The 26,042-nt window shown below is 35.6% G+C and overlaps 1 protein-coding gene and 1 gene segment (V, D, J or C); both read right to left on the reverse strand.

The window, feature by feature from the left end:
- Window positions 1-2,519: 2,519 nt before the first annotated feature.
- The window catches only part of LOC113149229, a 251,219-nt gene continuing 227,696 nt past the window's right edge, over window positions 2,520-26,042 (reverse strand). The window contains exons 4-17 of one of the 3 annotated variants that reach the window (XM_026341229.1): window positions 15,781-15,833; window positions 13,313-13,609; window positions 7,564-7,881; window positions 7,165-7,443; window positions 6,766-7,083; window positions 6,364-6,639; window positions 5,965-6,282; window positions 5,559-5,837; window positions 5,160-5,477; window positions 4,757-5,032; window positions 4,358-4,675; window positions 3,222-3,503; window positions 2,969-3,117; window positions 2,520-2,781 (exon numbers count right to left, since the gene is read on the reverse strand). In XM_026341229.1, the coding sequence (XP_026197014.1) occupies window positions 2,773-2,781; window positions 2,969-3,117; window positions 3,222-3,503; window positions 4,358-4,675; window positions 4,757-5,032; window positions 5,160-5,477; window positions 5,559-5,837; window positions 5,965-6,282; window positions 6,364-6,639; window positions 6,766-7,083; window positions 7,165-7,443; window positions 7,564-7,881; window positions 13,313-13,609; window positions 15,781-15,833 (3,490 nt within the window). In that variant the 3' untranslated portion in view covers window positions 2,520-2,772. Of the gene's footprint in view, window positions 2,782-2,968; window positions 3,118-3,221; window positions 3,504-4,357; window positions 4,676-4,756; window positions 5,033-5,159; window positions 5,478-5,558; window positions 5,838-5,964; window positions 6,283-6,363; window positions 6,640-6,765; window positions 7,084-7,164; window positions 7,444-7,563; window positions 7,882-13,312; window positions 13,610-14,432; window positions 14,772-14,791; window positions 14,912-15,780; window positions 15,834-26,042 lie in introns of those variants that run through there. The other 2 variants (XM_026341319.1, XM_026341407.1) reach the window with 2 other exon arrangements.
- Window positions 10,721-11,625, reverse strand: LOC113149603. The segment is given in 2 exon segments: window positions 10,721-11,236; window positions 11,401-11,625. Coding segments are annotated over 2 exon segments (480 nt in total).

The raw sequence follows: 26,042 nt of genomic DNA on the forward strand, positions 1-26,042 counted from the left end.
AAATTAGGACTAGACTAGTGTTTCACAGAGGTGGCAAATCAGCTCTACTGTGGAACTCTGCCTCCCTCTTGTGGACAGTGTAGGTGATGCAGGCGTTTTGGTTCTTAGACATGGTGTAGTGTAGTTTTAAGAATAAAGAACAAAGAATGGCATAAAGAATATTATTTTGAATGGCAACTGCAACCAGGAGATTAAAATTATAATAATTATATAGGCATGTTAGTCTTTTTTATTGATCCTCTCTATACATATTGTGCCAAATACATAAAAATCAATTAATATACTAATAACCTAATTCCATAAAATCCTATAATCATAGACACAAAACAAATTTATATAGAATGTGTCAATCACCAACAAACTGGTAACACCACAAGTAATTCAGCAGTTTATCAAGAGTGATGTAAACAGGACTAAAGCCACAACTTTATTTGAGGCCTGGAGAAAATTTGAAAACGCACCTAAAATTACTTCATAAAACAAAAGTGAAGATATGTATATATATATATATTTTTTTTCTTTTGTTCTTACAATTGTAATCAACATCATAAAGAAACTAAAATTTAATGAAATAAATCTCAACTCACCAATCACATCCTCTACAGTGTTTTCAAAAGGCTTTTCAGATGATTTATGTCTGACAACACAGTAATACAGTATACAGACCTCTTCATTTTTTAATATATTTAGTCTGCTGCTCGTTAATTAGGGGCTGTTTCCTTTGTTTTCTTCATGCCTGACTGCTGATGCTGTACATGAAGATGTTAGATAAAAGTTTATTATTATATTGTTAAAAACTTTAACAAACGTAAAAATTCAAATGTAAAATATTTGTTTTATATATGGATGCCAATCCTTTGCCGGCACTTTAAGGGAGCGCCACACAATCAGTGTGTGGATTTTATGACGGTAATTGTTCCCATCTATGTGTAATATCTTTGTTTTTAGTCTAGGTGGCAGAGTTGTACTTTTAAAATGCATCACCTGTTAAAGTCAGGTGGAGACGGGGCTGGAAGTCTGTTGCACAGATGTTGCAGCATGACGGGGCAGAGGGATCGGAGCTGGCAGCAAGCGGAAGTACTGAGCAACACCCAGGTCCTGAGACATTAAAAAATACAGAAGTGAAACAATGCAAAGTGCAACGGTGCATCACAGACACCAGGTGTGTGGTGTGGTTATACCAGTAAGAGACACACATTTAAATATCTCATATCAGTTTACATATGTTTTCACATAGATTTTACACATCTTTGTTAAAGGTTTTCGTTTTTAGGTCTGTTAATAATAGACGTGTCATAGAAAAAAATGAACTGACTGTAAATCTACTTCAGTTTTTACGTGATTAAATTCCTGCTATCTGTCATTACTTTAATGTTATTGTTTGTTTAAAGAGTCAAATATTCACAATTCACGACTGTTTCTAAGTTAGTTATGGTGGGATTAAATGGCATTCCTGTCTCCAGTACTTCTATTACTGGTCAGAGGTGATTCCACCAACTATAATTTATTTGTATGTATCAACTATAAAATAGAAACTTTTCTAGTGCTGATTGTTGGATAGTGTTGATGCTTTTCATCGTCTCATGTTACATACATACTTTTATGAAGTTGGCCACCCATGTCACACATAGTCAGTAGCCCAAAGCCTGAGGTAAATGTCTCTTTGCATGCTGTCTGGAAGTGAAACACCCACTCACACACGAACCTCTGCACAGAGCACAGAGAGTGAGCACTTCACTGGCTCAGTCCAACATGTTGTGAGCTGCTCAGTACAGCCACAGTTTCCACTGTTGGTCTGTTAGTGGTGGATCAACAGTAATTATATAAGAGAGCATTTGTTTTTTCTTTTTTCTGTGTGAGATTGTTATTTGTTTTATTGATGCTCTTGGTTAACACGGACACACGATAAGGGTTAAGAAAGGACTTGCAGGTGTTAGACATGGGACTGGGGATGGTGCCTGGCCTCCCTGTTGCCTGTGACTCTTAGTGTCACACAGATCTATCAGTACTAAACCTGGTTGTGTCACCCCTTCCAGATTTGAATTCTCTTATACCTGCATCAACGCGGATTCAAATGTGCAGCTCCAACTCAAAGATCACTTCTGTGCACATTTACAGTGGGTGTGTATATGGAAATGAGATGTGATACATGAACTTGCCTTCACTGTTGCAGGCAGTCTCTAGATTCTGGCCTATACCATGCTAAATGTTTCACTTAATGTCCAACACACAGCAAGTCATGTTTGCCAGGACACTGGTGATGATGTCTGAAGCCTACTCAGCTGTCTATTGAGTGGCAATTTCCATGCCATAGGAGAAAACTGTGGCACAAACCACAGTGTCCAGTCAGTGATATGTCCAGTGTGGTGGCAAAACAAAGCATCATGTAAATAAACCTCTATACCGTGGCACTAAATATATCTCTATAGTGTTTCATATCAGTACATGTGATTATTTATTTGATTACAACCAATGAGACAAAATAGGAAAAATTACAAACTTTGCTCAAACAAACTTGTTTATTTTTTCAAATGCAACAATAAGTATAGTATATTGACATTTTAGGTGTTTATTTATTGATTTCTTGTTCTTCTTACACACTATATACAAACAATGCCAAAAACATACTAAACTAAACTAAAACAACTGAAACATTGAAAAGAAATTATTATAGTAATAACTAAATTCCTCAGTGAGTGACAAAATGAACTTTCCAAGTCATGTGCAATTCAAAATCCTCAAGAGTCCTGGGGTCCAGTCCTGTGACCATTATCATTTAGTCTAGAAGGAAAAAAAAAACATATGGAATGTGTCAAGATCCAGCTTTGTATAAAAATTTAAAAATATTCAATTCAAACTACTAAAAATGTATATTATAGAAAACAATAAAATTAAATGTAAAACTGCACAAACAATATGAAATACTGCAGTTCAACATGTTATAATAACTATAACTGCTGTATCTTACCTTAATTAAAGTTGCCCAGACACCGTAACAGACAGAGATGAGGAACAAAAGGAGGAAGGTGAACGTCACATACCAGCTGTCCACACCTATATCTTGGTACACTTCAGTAAACATTATTTCATCCAAGAAAGTGCACTTGTCCACAGGTTCTGCAACATAATTATTTTAGATTTGTCCGTCAGCAATTGCATTGACGTGGTGACGCTAGAAGACTATGATATGATTTTAAAATAAATCAAGACTGACTCAATACCTTCTTTAGTTTGATTCAGGGAAATGGTGGTGTTTGCATGAGTCACCTTGCAGGTGATCTTAACCCCAGGTATCCACATGACATTGGACAAATTAAGATGGCTTTGAATGCTGAATGTGCCATCTGGGCTTCTGTGGGGCTCAGTAGTGTTGTAGTTCAACAGCTCCTTGGTGTCATCAATTAGCCAAGTGATGTTGATGGATACAGGACAGAAGCCAGAGGCCAGACACACAAGTTCATTTGAGCCCTGGAGCAAGGTGGTTGAAAGATTGCTGGTGGTTGCTGAGGACGGCAAAAATACCAGAATTTAGTATTTGGAGAAGAAAAATCAGGTAACAATTATAAGAGTTGCTGGAAAGATTCATCTAAGGAATTTGAAAATAGAAATCGGAATCAACTTAAAAGCAGCAGTTTCATCACCCTTGTCCTCACGTTGTTATAATCACCTTTTTAAAAGGGCTTTCCATACGTAATCCTGTCTATGCTTTAAGTAAAATAACTGATAAAGTGATGTTGTTTCGTATGACACTACCTCTGCTTTTGCGTTTGTGGTCCATATATCTCAGTTTGGAACATATGTTTATTCCCTCACAAGAGCATGCCAGTGCCACCACAAAGTCTCCGTTCCATGGCTGGGACACACTGGTGCCTCTTTGTGAACATACTGTTTTTGTTCCCGTTTATTTTCCGTGTGATGTGGAAATCATTAAGACTAGGGCCAATCAGAAGTCAGAGACAGTCAGCTGTCCTGTGTCCCTCCTCTTGCTTCATTCTGGTAATTACATGTCAACCAGCAACAGTGAGCGCAACAGCTGTGCGGGCGGCTCCCGGCTCACAAGCTTTGTTGACCATATCCCCAAATCTCCATGTACAGTTAATCAATTGTCCATCTACTCCACTGTCTGAAATCATAGTATCATATGTTATAGCTGTAACTTTTGTTACTTTTTCGTCATTACACCAATAATTAAGTAATAATTCTGTGCACTGTGTGTTGTGCATGGTCCTCAATAAATTACCAGTATTATGGGGGCAGCACTTGCTTAGTTTTAGTTACTATTAGCATTACTAATGCTTCACCGTTTGTTTCTATTTGCCTGAGCCTTGTACTTAAACAAAAAAATGTATATACTCACTTTGACAAATACTTATTTCTTTAGTTATTGGAACATTGTTGTGAGTGGACTTGCACGTGAAACTTGAACCTTCCTCCCACTCTTCCTTATTTGGCTCAATCTCACTGCTTAGACTGAAGGTTTTCTGCCCTCCCTCCACACTCTGCAGCTTCTTTTCAATTGGTTTAATGTTCAAAGGTTGATTGTTTTGTTGCCACTCCACACTGAGAGTGTCAGGAAAATAACCACTCAGGGTGCAGATGAGTTTGACTGGTGAGGTTACAAATCCATCTTCCCAGACAGGATGCAGTGTGATTTTTGGAGCGACAATCTGCGACTCTGAAATAGAGAAGAGATGATTTAGTCTTTTTTAGCCTCATTCAAATAAGGTCTGATTTTTATGTTGTGTACTTGTCTTACTTGAAGCCTTTACGCTGTTCTCAGTGGTTGAGAAGCACGTGTGCTCTGCTTTACATGTTACAGTCTTCTGTTCTCTCCAATCCCTTGCAGAAACTGTCAGTGTACTCATTACATGAGTTGCGTTTCTGACAGGGCTTGGTGAGCCGCTTCTTGGGACCCCATCTATCAGCCAGGTTACTTTAGCATCAAAAGCAGTCTGGACAGAACATGTTGCCTTCATTTCTGCATCAAAGCTGGGAATCTCCACATGGACACATGGAGGGGTTCTGTCATAGACTGCAGGAAAAATGTGTTTGCCCATAAATGTTAAGCTAAATACAATTGTTCAGTGTTTTACAGGAGAATTTGTTTTACTTAAAAAATGTTAGTTGTACTCTTTGAAACAGAAGGTGTACATACTCACTTTGACAAATACTTATTTCTTTAGTTATTGGAACATTGTTGTGAGTGGACTTGCACGTGAAACTTGAACCTTTCTCCCACTCTTTCTTATTTGGCTCAATCTCACTGCTTAGACTGAAGGTTTTCTGCCCTCCCTCCACACTCTGCAGCTTCTTTTCAATTGGTTTAATGTTCAAAGGTTGATTGTTTTGTTGCCACTGCACACTGAGAGTGTCAGGAAAATAACCACTTAGGGTGCAGATGAGTTTGACTGGTGAGGTTACAAATCCATCTTCCCAGACAGGATGCAGTGTGATTTTTGGAGAGAGAATCTGCGACTCTGAAATAGAGAAGAGATGATTTAGTCTTTTTAAGCCTCATTCAAATAAGGTCTGATTTTTATGTTGTGTACTTGTCTTACTTGAAGCCTTTACGCTGTTCTCAGTGGGTGAGAAGCATTTGTGCTCTGCTTTACATGTTATAGTCTTCTGTCCTCTCCACTCCCTTGAAGAAACTGTCAGTGTACTCATTACATGAGTTGGGTTTTTGTTAGTGCTCACTGTGCCACCTCTTTGGACTACCCCATCTATCAGCCAGGTTACTTTAGCATCAAAAGCAGTCTGGACAGAACATGTTGCCTTCATTTCTGCATCAAAGCTGGGAATCTCCACATGGACGCATGGAGGGGTTCTGTCATAGACTGCAGGAAAAATGTGTTTGCCCATAAATGTTAAGCTAAATACAATTGTTCAGTGTTTTACAGGAGAATTTGTTTTACTTAAAAAATGTTAGTTCTACTCTTTGAAACAGAAGGTGTACATACTCACTTTGACAAATACTTATTTCTTTAGTTATTGGAACATTGTTGTGAGTGGACTTGCACGTGAAACTTGAACCTTTCTCCCACTCTTTCTTATTTGGCTCAATCTCACTGCTTAGACTGAAGGTTTTCTGCCCTCCCTCCACACTCTGCAGCTTCTTTTCAATTGGTTTAATGTTCAAAGGTTGATTGTTTTGTTGCCACTGCACACTGAGAGTGTCAGGAAAATAACCACTTAGGGTGCAGATGAGTTTGACTGGTGAGGTTACAAATCCATCTTCCCAGACAGGATGCAGTGTGATTTTTGGAGAGACAATCTGTGATTCTGAAATAAAGAAGAGATGATTTAGTCTTTTTAAGCCTCATTCAAATAAGGTCTGATTTTTATGTTGTGTACTTGTCTTACTTGAAGCCTTTACGCTGTTCTCAGTGGATGAGAAGCATGTGTGCTCTGCTTTACATGTTACAGTCTTCTGTTCTCTCCAATCCCTTGAAGGAACTGTCAATGTACTCACTACATGAGTTGCGTTTCTGACAGGGCTTGGTGAGCCGCTTCTTGGGACCCCATCTATCAGCCAGGTTACTTTAGCATCAAAAGCAGTCTGGACCGAACATGTTGCCTTCATTTCTGCATCAAAGCTGGGAATCTCCACGTGGACGCACGGAGGGGTTCTGTCATAGACTGCAGGAAAATGTGTTTGCCCATAAATGTTAAGCATAATTTAATTGCTCAGTGTGTTACAGGAGGATTTGTTTTACTTAAAAAATGTTAGTTCTACTCTTTGAAACAGAAGGTGTACATACTCACTTTGACAAATACTTATTTCTTTGGTTGATTGAACATTGTCGTGAGTGGACTTGCACGTGAAACTTGAACCTTTCTCCCACTCTTTCTTATTTGGCTCAATCTCACTGCTTAGACTGAAGGTTTTCTGCCCTCCCTCCACACTCTGCAGCTTCTTTTCAATTGGTTTAATGTTCAAATGTTGTTTGTTTTGTTGCCACTGCACACTGAGAGTGTCAGGAAAATAACCACTTAGGATGCAGATGAGTTTGACTGGTGAGGTTACAAATCCATCTTCCCAGACAGGATGCAGTGTGATTTTTGGAGCGACAATCTGCGACTCTGAAATAGAGAAGAGATGATTTAGTCTTTTTAAGCCTCATTCAAATAAGGTCTGATTTTTATGTTGTGTACTTGTCTTACTTGAAGCCTTTACGCTGTTCTCAGTAGATGAGAAGCATATGTCCTCTGCTTTACATGTTACAGTCTTCTGTTCTCTCCACTGCCTTGAAGAAACTGTCAATGTACTCACTACATGAGTTGCATTTCTGTCAGGGCTCGGTGAGCCACTTCTTTGGACTACCCCATCTATCAGCCAGGTTACTTTTACATTAAAACCTGTCTGGACCGAACATGTTGCCTTCATTTCTGCATCGAAGTTGGGAATCTCCACATGGACGCACGGAGGGGTTCTGTCATAGACTGCAGGAAAAACGTGTTTGCACATAAATGTTAAGCTAAATATATTTGGTCAGTGTGTTACAGGAGGATTTGTTTTACTTAGAAAAAATGTTAGTTGTAACAGAAGGTGTACATACTCACTTTGACAAATACTTATTTCTTTAGTTAATTCAACATTGTTGTGAGTGGACTTGCACGTGAAACTTGAACCTTTCTCCCATTCTTCCTTATTTGGCTTAATCTCACTGCTTAGACTGAAGGTTTTCTGCCCTCTCTCCACACTCTGCAGCTTCTTTTGGATTTGATGAATGTTCAAAGGTTGATTGTTTTGTTGCCACTGCACACTGAGAGCTTCAGGAAAATAACCACTCAGGGTGCAGATGAGTTTGACTTGTGAGGTTCCAATTCCACCTTCCCAGACAGGATGCAGTGTGATGTTTGGAGAAATAGCCCGTGGCTCTGAAATAGAGAAGAGATGATTTAGCCTTTATTCGCCTTTTTCAGATTGTTCAATGTGAACATTTGTTAAATGTCAAATTAAATATGTGCTTATTTGATCTCTTCAGTTATATACATACCTTCAGATTTTGGTCAAGTAACCATATTCTCACTTCTAACTGTAATATCTTTGTTTCTAGTCTAGGTGGCAGAGCTGTACTTTTACATTATCTGCTGTCTTAAAGTCAGGTGGAGATGGGGCTGGAAGTCTGTTGCACAGATGTTGCAGCATGACAGGGCAAAGGGATCAGGGCTAGCAGCAAGCGGAAGTACTGAGCAACACCCAGGGTCCAAAACAGTATCAAAATACAGAAGTGAAACAATACAGAGCAACGGTGCATCACAGACACCAGGTGTGTGGTGTGGTTATACCAGTAAGAGACACACATTTAAATATCTCATATCAGTTTACATATGTTTTCACATAGATTTTACACATCTTTGTTAAAGGTTTTGGTTTTGAAGTGTGTTAATAATAGACTCAAAACTAACTGACTGTGAAATCTCCAAATTTACATGTTGAGTTGAACATGAGCTGTGGATTTCAGATGCTGGGGAGGTAATAAATGGAATAATGCATAAGATGAAAAAAGATAAAAAGTTAAATAACACTGTTAGGGGTATTGCAAACTAGCAAACTAAGTGAAACTAGATGACACAATTGTAAAATAAAAGAAGATAAATGAATATTTTTATTCAAACATTTATTTTTGCAATGATTTCAAACTCTTGCGATTAAAATGAAGAACAGAAAAACAGAAAATTATGATTAGTTATGTGCTACTACAAGGCTGTAAAGAAGAAAATGTGAGAAAAATACTTATTTTACAGAAAGTTTGTTCTGTTTCATTTAACCTGAAAAAAAGAAAAAACACAGAAAAAGCATAGATTAATAATTTTGCACAATAATTATCCAATTCCTATTCTTTGTTGTTACTTTGATGAGTTATATTAAATGTTTTATATTTTAAGATATGCACATCAAACATTGCTGCATCATAAAATATCTGATTACACACATAAATATGTACATAGTATAAGTAAAGCTTTTAACACAGAACATAAACATTTGTTTTGGACTTAAAGAAAAATAGCAATGTTATGAGTATTGTGATAACTATAAAATCAAATAAAAGGAAATCTTAAACACGGAAAACATAAATTATCATCATAATTGAAACATTTACATTTCTTGTAATTGATATATAAAACAGATAATTGTGATAACTTACATTATAGTATGAAGTTATCGGAGGACAATATAAGAAAAATATTTTTTTTTACAGAATATCCATCTTGTCTCATTTAACCTGAAAATAGAAAAGAAAACATGAAGCATACAGATTAGTGATATAATCCAATTCTTACAGTAAAGGTTTTTTGATTGTATTCAAAATAAAGTTTGTTTTGCTGTTGTGAAGTCTTTTAGAGTCAGATCAAATTCAGGATTTAAGTTGTGCGAGTGCTTGATTAGTTAAAAATATACACATGGCATAAATAAAAATAAATTAATTTAGCTGAATGAATTTAAAACTAAACTGAGAAGCAGAAAATTTACCACAATATTAACAGTCGAAGTTACAGCAACATACATAACTCAGCTTAGGTTGAAATCCCTGAAATGTTTGCACTGACACATAACCACAGGTTTTACAGATTTAACATATTACCACTACCACATGCTTAATTCTATACAATTTTAATTTTAAATTATTTGTATTAATTAATTAATTATTAATAAACCAATTAAATAAATAAATAAGCTTGCTGTAATCGTGCTCACACCGTCTATACAGAGACAACCTTAACAGCTGCAGTTACTTTAGTATTTAGTAGAATCCAATACAAGTGGCAAATAGGTAAAGCTTTTGGTTGTCAGTGTGATAAGGTTTTAAAAAAGAATAAGCGTTAAATGGCAATAGCCATATAACTTTTACTGAGGTAATTAGCGTGTAGTCCTGATGATCCAGTTATGATTTGATTAGCTCTTTGTCTTTCTTTCAGTTTGAATTAAATCTAAACTCTTAAACATAAACTTGTTGTTACCTTCAAAGCAGTTGTTCCAATGGTGAACAGCAAAGTGAAGAGGAAGAGAAGGATGAAGGTGAGGGCTGTGCTTCCAATGTTATCCTCTTCTTCCAGAGAGGTATTGTTGAAGTAAGAATCAAGCTTGAACTCTGTATATACGGTACAATAATTATTCAGTTAATATCCACACCCAGCTTTGAACAATAGCTCATGAGACTCAACAGCAATTTCTGTCACTGGTCAAAATGGATTCCAAGCAGGTACCACTTATCAGCAACTAAGTGATAAAGCAATACCCGAATACCAAAGCAAACAAAAACAATTATACATAACAACTTGTTATGTATTACATCTTTGCAGTGATCCTGATTTGCTTTTGAAAGACCTCTTGGCTTGTGAATCTGTATATTATATGTTATATCAATTGAGTGAGAGACCTCAGAGCTAAAGTTGGACCTTGAACATTCATCTGTCTTATGTTGGAAGTGCAAGACCCAGTAGAGAAAACACATGCACAGAGACAAGTCACACAAATAGTGTTAATGCACCATCTACAAGTAAGAAATGTGATGTGTTTGATTATATTTTAGTTGTGTGGCGACACGGTTAATGTAGTGAATAAAGTGTGATGTTGAAATGTTGCTGTATTGTAGCTGTTTCTGTTACAATAGAATAAACTAAAGATTGACATCAGGACAGCACTGTGACAGTACACCTGGGATAAACAACATAAATAAAGACATGAACTACATGCAACGAAACAACAACAGAGTTGCAAAGAGCTTTTTTTTTATTTTGATTTTAAATCTGCATTAAAAAGACAAACACAATTACATATCACAAGCAACAAACATTAAACAACAAACAGCAGAAGACACAGTGACACACAATAACATCTACTGGGCCTTGCACGTTTCAGGGATGTTCATGTTGAGGTTGACCAAGTTGGTTTTTTCGAATGTTCTGTGTCCAATGGATCTGACGATGGCTTTAGTTGCGTTAACTAAGGATTCGTGGTAAACTACACAGCTATACACCACATCGTTCTTCTTCCACTGTTCAAGACTGAGAGACAAGTGGCCATAAGCAAAATATGATCCATTGTCTTTTACAGCGTTTGTGGTGCTGAAAGTGTAGTCTGAGTCTGCTTCCTCATCATCAACAAGCCAAGACACATAAACCTCCTGAGGGCGGAAGTCTTTCACGTAGCAAGTCAGGGTCACCATTTCTTTTCTAGTGTGTTCTACTGGAGGCATCATAAACACTGAAGGACGCTGAGGTTGGTGTTCTGCAAGTATGAGAGAACAATTAGGCCTCCTGGCACAGACAGAACTACAGTACTGTAAAAAAATATCTGCTACAAAATACAATTAGAAATATTACTCATATTTGTCATGACAGGATGAATTAAACACAGGGTTTTAGTTCACGTTTGCTTAATATTTTTCTTACCAGGGATCCTTTCATACTTTATCCGTTTCCGGTTCAATAAAGGATGGAACCCCCAACAACACAGTAGCGCGTTACACCATGCTGCCATTCATTAAACGTGATATCGAGTGAAACGTTAATTGTCTTTTCTTTTCCATTAGGGGAGGTCTCAGAGGATCCAGGCAGTGTTTTTTTATCCTCATTCTCCCAAGAAATGTCAATGTCATCATTCTTCTGGGCTGTGACTTGACATATTACAGTTCCCTTTCCATCTGTTAAAATGTCCTTCGTTGTAGGGGGAATGATCTTAATTTTCACCTCTTCAAGAGGGACATCAGGGTCTGAGTGAGGAATCAATGAACAATAATTTTCTGCTGCAAAACCAGTAGAAATCAAATTTACATAATATTTTAATAGAAGCTTTAGAAAGTAGGAAGGTACTCACCTGGACATGGCAGCACGCCATTTGAGTAGATCACAGAGGAATTCACAGATGCAGCACCTTTATCATTTTTGCCATTAAACTCGCATGTAAATGCAGTGCCATCAGGCAGGTCATTGTTCTTTACCACAAGGAAACTTGCTGCACTGTACCTCGTTCCATTGACAGTTTTTTTTGCCTCAGTAGGTGTCTTGATCTCATATATTTTGTCTGTGACTTCCTCGTCATTTTTCAGCCATTTGATATCGTATTTGTTTGGTGAGAAATCTTTTGCAAGGCAGGAGAGGGTAACCTCATTTTCGTCACCAGTGGAGGACAACACTTTCAGTGTTGGCAAATGATTAGGAATAGCTGTAAAACAAACATACACAATATATACACAGATATATATATATATGCAGAAGCAGCAGATAATATATGTATATATATGCAGAAGCAGAGGTGAACAACATGCTACATTATTCATGTAATATAGACGTAATGTGTTACACTCTTATATGCACATAGTGATTTCACACCTCAAACACTTAACTGTAGCTTGTTACTATGTATGCAAAATTAAAAAGCATTTTTTCTTAATCCAACAGCAGAACTTTCATGCTCTCTTCTGCATATACATTGACTGTTCAGACAAGCAGAAACAGAATTAATGTGGATGTAATAAAAGCGAAGTGACAGAGATAAAGAAGAACTAGGGTTGCGCAGATAGATAAGAGAAAGCAGAACAAGCCGCATAAATCTTTGTACTGTAGAGCAAACAGAGCATTAGTTAAGAATAAAACACAGTCAGACAGAAACATATTATACAGGAGGAAGCTTCAGCCTTCTCATTCCACCTTACTAACTGTTTAGTTTTTTGGAATTTAAACAAATAAATTATATGCACTGTTATTTAGTTTTGTAAAGGTTAAAAATCCCTAACATGTCCAATGTGTTTATGCAACAAATTTGCCTGTTGTAGACAGATTACACCAATATTTATGACATATTAATTACGACATCATCATAATTTTGTCCTTTATGTTTTTGAATAAAACACTTTGAGCTTCATTTACTGCATGAACTATTATGCCTATAGACATACATAAATACTTAAACAAATAGAAAACTGTTTAGACAACTAAATTCGTTGTTTGATGCAAAGTCACCAAATAATCATGTAAAAAAACATTCTGCTATTGTAGTTTGTGTTCTTAGTTTCTTGAGTTTTTTCAGTAGTAGGTCATTCAATTATTGAACAAGAATATAAAAACTTTTTGTTTTTTGTTCAATAGTATATTAATTGCATATTCTTCACAATCCTGTTACATATTAGTTATTAACACAATACTTATATATTGTAACATGATTAATTTTAATTTTTAATTTTAATTTTAATATAAAAAACCTATTATTACAATGTTTTTTAAATCAATTTAAAGATAAATTTTGCAGTGAACTGACCTTCTAAAAATCTAAAAAAGTAATTTAGTAAATTAGCATTGGTCTTACGTTTGAACGGTTCTAGGATGACATCTGCATTTCCTCCAGGATGCTCCACAGCACATTTGAGTTGCTTACTGGCCCAGTCCTGTCTGCTCACTTGGATTTGACTGACTCCCGTATAGGCATCATTTTTCAATACTGAAGGGTATTGAATGAAGTCTGTCAAGGCAGTCCCACCTTTGGTCCATTTGAAGGTCAGTGAAGAGGGTGTGAAGCCGGTGGCAAAACAGCCAAGAGTCACCGTGTCTCCAGTTCCAGAACCGCATGGTACCAGAGGAAACACAGTTGGTCGAGTTGCGGTGGCTAAGAAAGGAAAATCAAACATGTAATATAGACTAAATATCAAAATAAAACTATAACAGTTTTTTTTATTTTTATAAATCATTAGGTTAAATAGAAACTTCAATAGAAAACTAAACAGCGATGAAGACATATTTTTTAAAATGTTAAAATGTGGAAATTATTTGTGCTGTCTCTATATAACCAGTTATATTTACCTATTCCATTTATTTAGTGGTTGGTTATTGTGCTAGGATTAACCTCAATAATGTCAATAATATTTGTGGCATTTTTTTCTTTTGCTCTATGTTATTTATTTTAAACACACAGTTTACAATAGACTGACAGTAATTAATAAGAATTTTTTGCAAATTAAAATAAGAAAAGCATAAAGTTGGTAAAGACAGTAAACGTCTATTGACCGAGTTGTGTCATATTTTGATAAAAATGTAAAATATTTGTTCAGTTTCACCAGTTATATATGAGACTAAATAGTGTTCTTACCTGATGACACAGTTACCGTTGTACCTTTTCCCCAGTAGTCAAAAGCACCGTAGTAGCACAGTGCTGACTATACTTAGTTGTTAGTATGAAAAGGCTACATCTACTAATGACGGGCACAAAGTTCTACCGTAACACTTAATAAATCCCACCATGTAATGAAATACACCTAAATGAACAATACAACGCTATCCCTAAACATCATAAGGGTACATATCACAGTTTGACTTCAAAACATTTTAAGTTTGAGTAAGACTTGACACGCTAAGACGTTACAGTGAAACATAAAAAATACATTTATCATCTAAAACATATCGTACAGAATTTTAAATGGTACAAAACTTACCTGATGACACTGTGACCATAGTGCCTTTTCCCCAATAGTCGAAAGCCCAGTAGTCACAGTTAAGAAAGTCAATTCACTCTTCACACAAAAACGTATGACAGTAATATCCTTTAACCTCATGTTGTAATTTTTGGTTTTGGCAACAGTTACAATCAAACTAAATTTGACACCTGTTAACAGACTTAAATTCCAATTGAACTACACAAACAAGAGTTTTGAACTTCAGACACGCTACAAAGTCCTGTTGGTGGCTTGGCTGTCACTGACCAATGGTTGTTACCGCATGATAACGATAAAAAATATTTTAGTGATGTAATTAGAAATTTCTTTGTCTAGTCAGAAATAAGACAATTACATACCTGAGGTGACAGTGACTGTGGTTCCTTTTCCCCAGTAGTCAAAAGCGTAGTCACAGTCTAACAAATTATCAACCACTACATACAAAAACCTGTTTCCAAATACCTGGACCTTCATAAGTAGGTTTCTTTGTAACAGTTCCTCAGATTTTTCAAATAATGATTAAGAAAATTGAACAAAACGTGAATTTCACCACCACAATTTCAACTATGTCTCCCAGTTATGACACATTAACATACGGTACTACGGTAATGAATGACCTGTGCGGTGTCTCCATTTTATTTCTTTGAAAAGTTCTAAAAATGTTTTTAAATCAACATCTGCACATTAGAGACAGAAAAAGAAGATCGGCTTACCTGATGTTACGGTAACTGTGGTTCCTTTCCCCCAGTAGTCAAAAGCAACGTCACAGTGTAATATGTCATGACATTCAACATACAAAATCTAGCACCTTAACGACACTGAGGTCTAAAAATGTCATTTTAAACAGTGTTAAATATGATGAGAAACAAGGCTTCTTGTACCTGATGTTACGGTAACTGTGGTTCCTTTCCCCCAGTAGTCAAAAGCGTCATCACAGTGTAATATTTCATGACATTCAACATACAAAAACTAGCACCTTAACGACACTGAGGTCTAAATATGTAACTTTAAACAGTCTAATTTTTACATGTTGAATATGATGAGAAATAAGGCTTCTTTTACCTGATGTTACGGTCACTGTTGTTCCTTTTCCCCAGTAGTCAAAGTAGTAGTCACAGTGACTGATTTCATTAGCACCTCAGTGCAAAAATGTTTAATATCTTATATATTTAAATTACTTATTTTGCTTCAGTGGTGAACTATAGTAAACCAATTTACCTTGATTTTCTTTTCTTTTTGCAGCAGATTAGATCCTAGTTTACGTGCACTTTAAACCAACACAAATTGAATAATAACTCACAAAAACACTGAATTTTGTTCACACAAAATATATTTGATTATTTCTTACCTGAAGTTACTGTGACTTGTGTTCCTTTCCCCCAGTAGTCAAAGTAGCCATCACTGTGACTGATTTCATTAGCACCCCAGCGCAAAAATATTTTACATCTTGTATGATCAAATAAATTATTTTGCTTCAGTGGTGAACTATATTATAAACATTTAACCTGATTTCCTTTTGTTTTTACTGCAGATTAGATCCTAATTTACCTGCACTTTAAACCAACACAAATTGAATAATAACTCAGGAAAACACAGAATTTTGTTCACACAAAATATATTTGATTATTTCTTACCTGAAGTTACTGTGACCTGTGTTCCTTTCCCCCAGTAGTCAAAGTAGTCGTCACTGTGACTGATTTCATTAGCCCCCCAGTGCAAAAATATTTTACATCTTGTATTATCAAATTAATTATTTTGCCTCAGTGGTGAATTAGTGTAAACTTTTACCCTGGTTTTCTTTTCTTTTTGCGACAGATTAGACCCTAGTTTACGTGCACTTTAAACCAACACAAATTGAATAATAACTCAGAAAAATACAGAATTTTCTTCACACAAAACATATTTGATTATTACTCACCTGAAGTTACTGTGACTTGCGTTCCTTTCCCCCAGTAGTCAAAGCCATCACAGTGATATACTACAATCTGTTTCTGATACAAATACTTAAAATGTTGTTTAAACCAAGAAAAACAGGGCTTCACAGCCAATTCCTGTACTATTTATTAACTGTTTCCCTAGAGACCCTGTGGTTTGGGTTATATAATATCAAGCGTGTTTGCCAACAGTTGTGTAAACACTTCCTCTTTATGAGACACTCTCAGCTTCAGTTCCTCCAGCATGAAGCTCTTAATACATTTGTTGTTAATTATGAAAGTCATTTCTGTCAGATGTTTTTTTTTGTTTTGTTTCACACAGTTTATCCAATAAAGTCTGGGATCTTTGGATGACATGTGCCTTAAATGCTTAGAATCTGTTTTGGGAAACATTTACAAAAGAAGAATTGTGCTGTGCTTATGGGGTGATAATGAAGATCAATTGGATAGTAGTTGAGAAAACCTTAATACCATCATCATGGCCTCCTTACAGATACTCTAGTCTCCTAAAAATTAAATCCCTACACAGCTTATACAAATATGATTCTGTGATGAACATAATCATATATAGATTATGTTGTGATGCAACAAGTTTTTGAACAAATGAAGAGCTACATTTATTAACATAAAGCGATCAATGAACAGTGTGTATTGACAAACTGCGCCAACTGTCCTCTATCCACCCATGTTCCTTCTGATTTGTCATTTACATTAATAGTAAACATATGCATATGATCATATGCATCTTTAATATTTTAATCTGGTTGAGTGCTTGTAGTTTAGTTGGATGCGAACATCATTCTTAGCAGACTGGACTGCTACGGGACAAGCTCTCCCAGCTCATAGTCCCTGACTCCACCTCAGGTGGATCACAAACTTCATGACTAAACTAAAAAAAACAATTTGGAGCTCAACAGTGTAAAAACTATGATGATGCTTGCAGATTTCAGAGAGAACATAGTACTGCCTGCCTTCATTACCCATCATTTATGTGGCTCCTAAGTTAACACTGTAGTCCTTCATCTTCCTACCCATTACAGTTACTCAATTTCTCCAGTTAGAACAGAATATCAGCTCCCAAAGACAGTACAGCAGGCGAAGAGGTTCAATTTGCCAAAGTCAATCATGATGCACTTATACAATTCAATTGAATTTTTCAATGTAATTCTATTGTATTGTATTGTATTGTATAGCGCCAAATGACAACAGAAGTTATCTCAAGGCACTTTACAGTGTAAGGTTTATGACCTTACAGAGTATAATTATATAAAAAGTGATATAGAAAACCCAACAATCCCATTTGAGCAAGCTTTAGGTAACAGTGGAGAGGAAAAACTCCCTTTAGAGGAAGAACCTCCAGCAGAACCAGGCTCATGGTGGGTGGCCATCTGCCTCGACCGATTGGCGTGAATGGAAAGAGGAAAGAGAAAAAAACATCAGTCAACAAAAACAACAACAAACAAACAACAAAACATTGGGCAGGTCAACTAAATGCCATCATTTAGTCCATCCTGGTCCATTGCCTTTTGGTGCACTGTCTAGACCAGGGGTGTCAAACTCAATTGCATAGGGGGCCAAAATCCAAAACACACTTTAGGTCGTGGGCCGAACAGGATAAACATTTATTGAACACACTACAACTTTTAAAACTTAACTTTTTTTAACATAAACCTTAAATAACTTATACAATTTTGCTTTCTATAAAAATACATCCTGTCTAAATTAAACAAGTTAGAAATAAAGTAAACATTAAAAGAACAAACATTCAAATTTCTTTAATCTTCTGTCATTTTATATAAAAAATAAACTTAAATTTTAAATATCCCAAAAGATTTTACTCTCCATAAAAATATATCCTGTCAAAATTATACAAATTCAAAATATGAACATGCTGCATAACAAAACCTGGAAATATAAATAAAATTTGTGCTTTTCAGCAATAAATCAAATCATTCAGTCTTTGCTCTTCAGTCTTTTTATCAGAGCTGCATCTGTTTTTGTCAACAAGTTATTTTATATTTGTTGTGAGGTTCTGTGTTGTGGAGATTCTCAGGATGGACTGCAGGTTCTCACCAGTGAGACGACTCCTGTGTGCTGTTTTGTTAGTCTTCATCACTGAGAACAGCTTCTCACTAAGATTTGTTCTACCAAACTATAAACAAGGTTCGAGCCTCATGTGGACGGAGCTGGGACAAATCTGCGGGAATGGAGTGAATAAACTGTGCGGGTCCTGCAGTGTCCTACTTTACCTTCAGTCATTACACTGCAGCTCAATCAGCTCCATCTGAACAGGTGCAGTTTCCACATAGAGGGCAAAATGATTTTCTTGTTCGTCAAAGTCACCAAAGCTCCGTGAGAACTCAGTTTATCAGCAAAGTGCGTATTTCTGAACACCGTTGTGCCGATATGGTTCAACATTACTTGACATCTTGAGGACCAGCTTCATAATAACTTGCAGCATCATAAACTAAACTTGATTAACGCGGAATGTGTTCGGCAAGGCAGCTGAAGCGCTGCATTATGGGATCTGTAGTTTATTGTGTTACCAGCGCTTCATATCGCCGGGCCTTTAATAACAATAATATAGAAATGATCTCGCGGGCCGGATATAATTACACGCCGGGCCGGATGTGGCCCGCGGGCCTTGACTTTGACACATGGGGTCTAGACTGCCAAAGACTAGTGGAGACTGGAGCATATCTATTGGTGGTCCTGGACCTGCCTGACTCCAGGGCCCTAAAACATAGTAGAAAGATTACAGCTGACTACACACAACCTGGACAGAAATATACTGAAAAACTAGGGCTGCAGCTCCATCAGGACCAAAACCACACACCACAGGAACAATTTTTTCTGTATGAGTTGAATATATTGTTGATATTACTGCAGCCTCTCTCCAAACAATACTCAATACAGTTACCCCTATGAAAAAGAAGGTAGTGGATCAGAGGAGGCTAGCTCCATGGTACAATTCACAAATGCATAGCTTAAAGCAGAGATAACGTAAGCTTGAGTAAGTAAGTAAGTAATTTAGATGAATCTTGCCCAGCCTGGAAAGACAATTTAACAATGTATAAAAAAATTAGAGCCACATATTTTTCATCTTTGTTAAAGGTAAATAAGAACAATCAGTTCAACAATCAACAATCACTTTATGGATTTCTTTACTAATACAATCACAACTATTAGAGAAAAATATGTTCAGATCCTATGTGTAACTAGTATGGATGTATGCATGCAGTATGTACAAGAGCTCTACATTCATTTGTAAGAACTCACTTGTACTTAGACTGCTTCTTCCCAACAGATTCCCAATCTGAATTAATTATAGTAACTAATTCATCTACACCATCAACATGTTTCTTAGACCCCATCCCGATTAGACTGCTCAAAGATGTCTTAGCTTCAATCAGCACATCCATATTAGATCAGATTAATCTATCTTTACAAACAGGCTACGTTCCACAGGTTGCTGTAGTCAAACTCTAATCAAAAAGCCTACTCCTGAGTCATGGGTTTTAGCCAATTATAGACCAATATCCAAATTGCCTTTTATCTTTAAAGTAATTGAAAAAGTAGTTTCAAACAATATTGTAACCACCTGCACAGTGATAACCTGTGTGAAGATTTCCAGTCAGGATTTATAGGACATCATAGTACACAAACAGCGCTGTAGAGGGCTCACTAAAGATCTTCTCTTAGTGTCAGACAAGGGACTTCTCTCTATGTTTGTCTTGTTAGATCTTAGTGCTGCATTCAACACCATAGCTCACACCATTTTATTACACAGATTGGAACATGTCATTGGGATTAATGAACAGCACTAGGCTGATTTAAATCGTATCTATCAAACAGATTCCAATATGTGCATGTTAATAATGAGTTCCACAGGGTTCTCTGCTTCTCTTGCTTTTTACCACTGTATATATGACCCTTTAGGCAATATTATTAGGAAACACTATAAGTTGATGCCCAGTTATATTTATTTATGTTGCTTTATAAATGTTTCTTTTTTTAATGCCTGTTCTTTTCTCTCTCCTCTTTTCCCTCAACCCAAGTGGTTGAGGTAGTTGCCGCCCACCCTGAGCCTGGTTTCGCCTATTAAAGAGAGTTTTTCTTCTTCACTGTCGCCTAGTACTTGCTCAAGTAGGATTATTGGGTTTTCCATATAATAATTCTGTATACAGTTACAGTCTTTTGTAAGGTCTTAAACTACATTGTAAAGTGCCTTGAGATGACTTTTGTTGTGATTTTGCATTATATAAATAAAATTTTATTGGATTGAATGTTTCTGTCATCAGCTGCTGTTGTTTTCATTAGTCTACCTGTTTAACGCCCATTACTTAGTACACCAGTGGTTTCTTTCTTCTTCACAATATTCCAAATTTACTGGCTATGGCCAATCTTTGTGAAATGGCTCTGACTGTTTTTCCATCTTCTTTCAGCTTCACAGTTGCTTGTTTTTCACCATTAGACAGCTGCCTGTCTATTACACCTCTTAACTATAAATTGAGTTTGAACAGGCAAGACCCAATAAATAAAGGAAATGGCCTCACTTTTTCAATACTTTTGGAGGGAAGTGTAGATAAAAATCTTTATGAATATTGTGCATCTACAGGAATTCTCACTCGGGTATTGGCATGTTTAATGTATATTGATAGCACAACATTAATATACTCAACTTTCTAGCTCACAACTCTCACGTACTGGTTTTTCAATCAGCATTTGAGGATGTTGCATAAAAATATCATTGAATGTTACATTTAAACATTTTATCTAATTGATTACATACTTTTACCACTCCTGATGCAATTATTTTAAATTGGCATTACAATATAGACAGTGCTGGGGTATAAACAAATGCTTTACATCATACCCTGAAAGGCTGTAGTGTATCTGGCCTGCTTTGGTGTAGCTTACAGTCTAAAGTTTCAGTTTGTCAACTGGCTGTGGAAGCACCTGTTGTGGTAAGGGTTGCTTCCTGTTATATAAATATTAACCACTAAGGATGTTGATAACCACAAGTTCACAATGTACAGACATTGCCATGTAACTTTAATCACTAGTTTAAGTCTAGTAAGTAGTAGGTTTTTTTTTTGACATTTTTACAATTCATGTACGTTAGTACTGGGTAGCAAATACAGTAGTGGCTACTATAACAATTAGACTATTAATTATTGGATTTGTTACTATTAGTTTATATTTAAAACATTAATTCATGTGACATTGAATTTATTGTTTGTGGACAGTGCTGTATATATTTTTTGTGATTGTATTTTGATTTGAGAATCTTGTTATGTTTGCTGATACAAAACAGAAACAAATATATATTATGTAAATATCTCTTCTTTTTCTGGAGGCACAGTGGCCTTGTGCTTCAATTCAGTTTAGGAAAGGTTTTTGTATTACCATATGTCACTGTGGCTGCTACCCCAGCTGTCATATGCATACACAGTAGCACATGCTCATACAAAAACATCAGCCTTGCATGGCACCTGGCATTAATATACATTACACTTTTTGTTAAAATATACTTCAAATTCTGAAATCTAATTATTGCTATTATCTTTTTAAAATTCTAAAATTCAATATTTGTTATATTTTTACTACAAAATGATGATCTCCTGGTTGTTAAAAAACCTGCTCATTATATCACAACACTAGAGACTGTATAAGAACACATTACTGTCTTTGGTTTTCCTAAGAAGAGTTTGGCAGGACACAGAGAGACAGTAAACAGCAGTCTCACATTGTTTATAAGTGAGCATCAGAGACTGTGTCACTGTGGCTGTCATAGAACATTATGATACAACCCTGTACATAAACCCCTGCACACAACAAACCAATGCTTTTAGTGTTAGATCTATGTTTGGTACTACATAAAGCTTAACATTACAACAGTGCAAACATACCTAATTTTTTTCATTATACATACACTTCTAAACATTATCACAATATTATAAGAAGGAAAGACATATATATTTTATTATGTTATTTATGTAGTTGTGAATGTGAAGCAAAAATAATCTAGAATAAAACAGGATCAACAGGTTCTGACAGGTTGCATGACCAAACACAAATGGGCTACTAATATGTGACCCAGTACATTTCAGATTTCAGGCTAAATATCTAGGTAATAACCATTTTGCTTCTCTGACATTTTCAATGTATTTCCTTCTTAGTCTGTGAAAAACTGAAAAATCAATTTTACAACCCCCTTTCATCAAAGTCTAGTGATTTCAGGAAGTGACCTTCTTTTTCTAGGCACAGTGACTTTCAACTTCAGTTCAGGACAGGTTTTTGTATTAGCAGTTATCACTGTGGTTGCCACCATACACAGTAGCACATGCTCACACAAAAACCTTTGCCATATATAGTGCATGGTTAGCCTTAGTTATACTGTTATTCTCAGCATGCACTTTAAACTGCAAACTGCAACTACACAATTTTATTTTTACACTTTGATCCCTAATTATTCTCAGTTTTTGAAATGTACATTTGTTAATATTTGGAAATTTTAAGTAATGCTAGTGGTATGACTCTTGGAAAGCTGGTCTGTTGGTTGGTCTGTCCTTTACATTGGTCGAGGCTAAAATGTTAATTGGGAGGAATTTCACTCATTGTTATGTATGTTTATTCACTAATTTAAGTCTGATGGCTCTCTTGAAATGTTAACAACACATGTATGTTAGTATATAAATGCATATAGTAACAAATAGTAATTAACATAAAGTAAAGTAAATACTTAATATATTCTTGATTTGGTACCATTAGTTTATATTCAAAACATACTTTAATCACTATCACATTTAATGACACATTCATGGAGACAGTACTGACACATGACGTAGTTGTAGCATAGAACAGGATCAACAGGTTCTGACAGGTTGCATTAATCCACAGTAAGACAAATTGGATGTCTTACTGTACAAATCAAGAATCCCTCTTCTGATAAGTGCCTCATTACATTTTAAAGTTTAGGCTTAATATCAAGGTTTTAGTAATTTTGCTTTTCTGAAGTTTTAAAGGCTTTTGCTGGTTATTCGCTGTAAAACTGAAAAGTGAACAGTACATACATGCTATTTACCTTTGCACTATTCCAGTAAAATCCCCCTTTCATCAGACTAGTGATTTTAGGAAGTGACCTGCTTTTCTCATAGGCACAGTGACTTTAAGCTTCACTTCAGTTCAGGGTTCAGGTTTTTGTATTAACAGTTATTACTGTGGCCCCAGCTACTGTATACACAGTGGCACATGCTCACACAAAAACCTTTGCCTGATCTAATGCATGGTTAGTTTAAGCTACAGTACACTTATATATATTATTTATACACATCATTTTTCAGTTCACCTTTTCTCTATTTTATTTTTACACTTTGAACTGTAATTATTCTTTATTTTTGAAATTCACGTATGTTAATCTTTGATGATTCTAAGTCATGCTAGTGGTATGGGTCTTGGAAAGCTGGTCTGTTGGTTGTACTGTCCGCTACATTGGTCAAGGCTGAAATATGTTGATGTTGTTTTTGTGATGGCTCATGGTGAAAGTCAGTAAAGACCTCATGATTTGACGTTAATTGCTTGTTAAGGTTTGGATGACATTTAGTACTGATATCTACCTTACACAAAAGATGAATCCAATCCTAATATGCTACAATAAGAAGGTGAATATATAAACATTTCACCTGCTTAATATTAAAGTACTACTTAAGTCTAGTAAGTAGTAGGGTTTTTTTTGACATTTTTACAATGCATGTACATTAGTGTACTGGCTAGCAAATACAGTAGTGGTTACTATAATAATTAAATATCAAATGGATTCTGGATTTGTTGCTATTAGTGTATATTTAAAACATTAATTCATTTGACATTGTATTAATCTTTGTGGACAGTACTGCATACATTTTTTGTGATTGTATTTTGGTTTGAGAATCTTGTTATGTTTGCTGATACAAAACAAAAACAATTATATACTTTGATTATATGATGTTCATGTTTTAAAAGCTAAAACACTCAAACAAAAAAATGCAAATGTAAATGCAATTTACTCATTATTACATTAAATACTACTTTTCCTTAGTCAAATACAATTGGCAAAATTAAGTAAATATCTCTTATTTTTCTGGAGGCACAGTGGCCTCGTGCTTCATTTCAGTTTAGGAAAGGTTTTTGTATTGCCATATGTCACTGTGGCCGCTACCCCAGTTATACACAGTAGTACATACTCATACAAAAACATTAGCCTTGCATGGCGCCTGGCATTAAAATACATTACACTCTTTGTTAAAATATACTTCAAATTTTGAAGTGTAAATGTTACTATTATCTTTTATTATATTTTAAAATTCTAAAATTAATATTTGTTATATTTTTACTACAAAATGATGATCTCCTGAGTGTTAAAAAACCTGCTCATTATATCACAACACTAGAGACTGTATAAGAACACATTATTGTTAATCTTTGGTTTTCTTAAGAAGAGTTTGGCAGGACACAGTGAGGCAGTAAATAGCAGCCTCACGTTGTTTATACGTGACCATCAATGACTGTGTCACTCTGGCTGTCATAAAACATTATGATACAACCCTGTACATAAACTCCTGCACACAACAAACCAATGCTTTTAGTGTTAGATCTATGTTTGGTACTGGACATAAAGTTTAACATTACAACAGTACAAAAATACCTCATTTTTTCATTTCATTATACACACACGTCTAAACATTATCACAATATTATAAGAAAGAAAGACATATATATTTTATTATGTTATTTATGTAGATATGAATGTGAAGCAAAAATTATCTAGAATAAAACAGGATCAACAGGTTCTGACAGGTTGCATGACCAAACACAAATGGGCTACTAACATGTGACCCAGTACATTTCAGATTTCAGGCTAAATATCTAGGTAATAACCATTTTGCTCTTCTGACACCCCCTTTCATCAAAGTCTAGTGATTTCAGGAAGTGACCTTCTTTTTCTAGGCACAGTGACTTTCAACTTCAGTTCAGGACAGGTTTTTGTATTAGCAGTTATCACTGTGGCTGCCATCATACACAGTAGCACATGCTCACACAAAAACCTTGGCCATATATAGTGCATGGTTAGCCTTAGTTATACTGTTATTCTCAGCATGCACTTTAAACTGCAAACTGCAACTACACAATTTTATTTTTACACTTTGATCCCTAATTATTCTCAGTTTTTGAAATTTACATTTGTTAATATTTGGAAATTTTAAGTAATGTTAGTGGTATGACTCTTGGAAAGCTGGTCTGTTGGTTGGTCTGTCCGACATTGGTCGAGGCTGAAATGTTGATTGGGAGGAATTTCACACATTGTTATGTATCTTCATTCACTAATTTAAGTCTGGTAAGTTGTAGGCTCTCTTGAAATGTTAACACCACATGTATGTTAGTGTATAAATGCATATACAGTAATATGTAGCAAATAGTAATTAACATAAGTAAAGTAAATACTTAATCTATTCTTGATTTGGTACCATTAGTTTATATTCAAAACATACTTTAATCACTATCACATTTAATGACACATTCATGGAGACATGACGTAGTTGTAGCATAGAACAGGATCAACAGGTTCTGACAGGTATGTTGATGTTGTTTTTGTGATGGCTCATGGTGAAAGTCAGTAAAGACCTCATGATTTGAT

This window comes from Anabas testudineus, chromosome 8, assembly GCF_900324465.2.
Source record: "Anabas testudineus chromosome 8, fAnaTes1.2, whole genome shotgun sequence".
Lineage (NCBI taxonomy): Eukaryota > Metazoa > Chordata > Actinopteri > Anabantiformes > Anabantidae > Anabas > Anabas testudineus.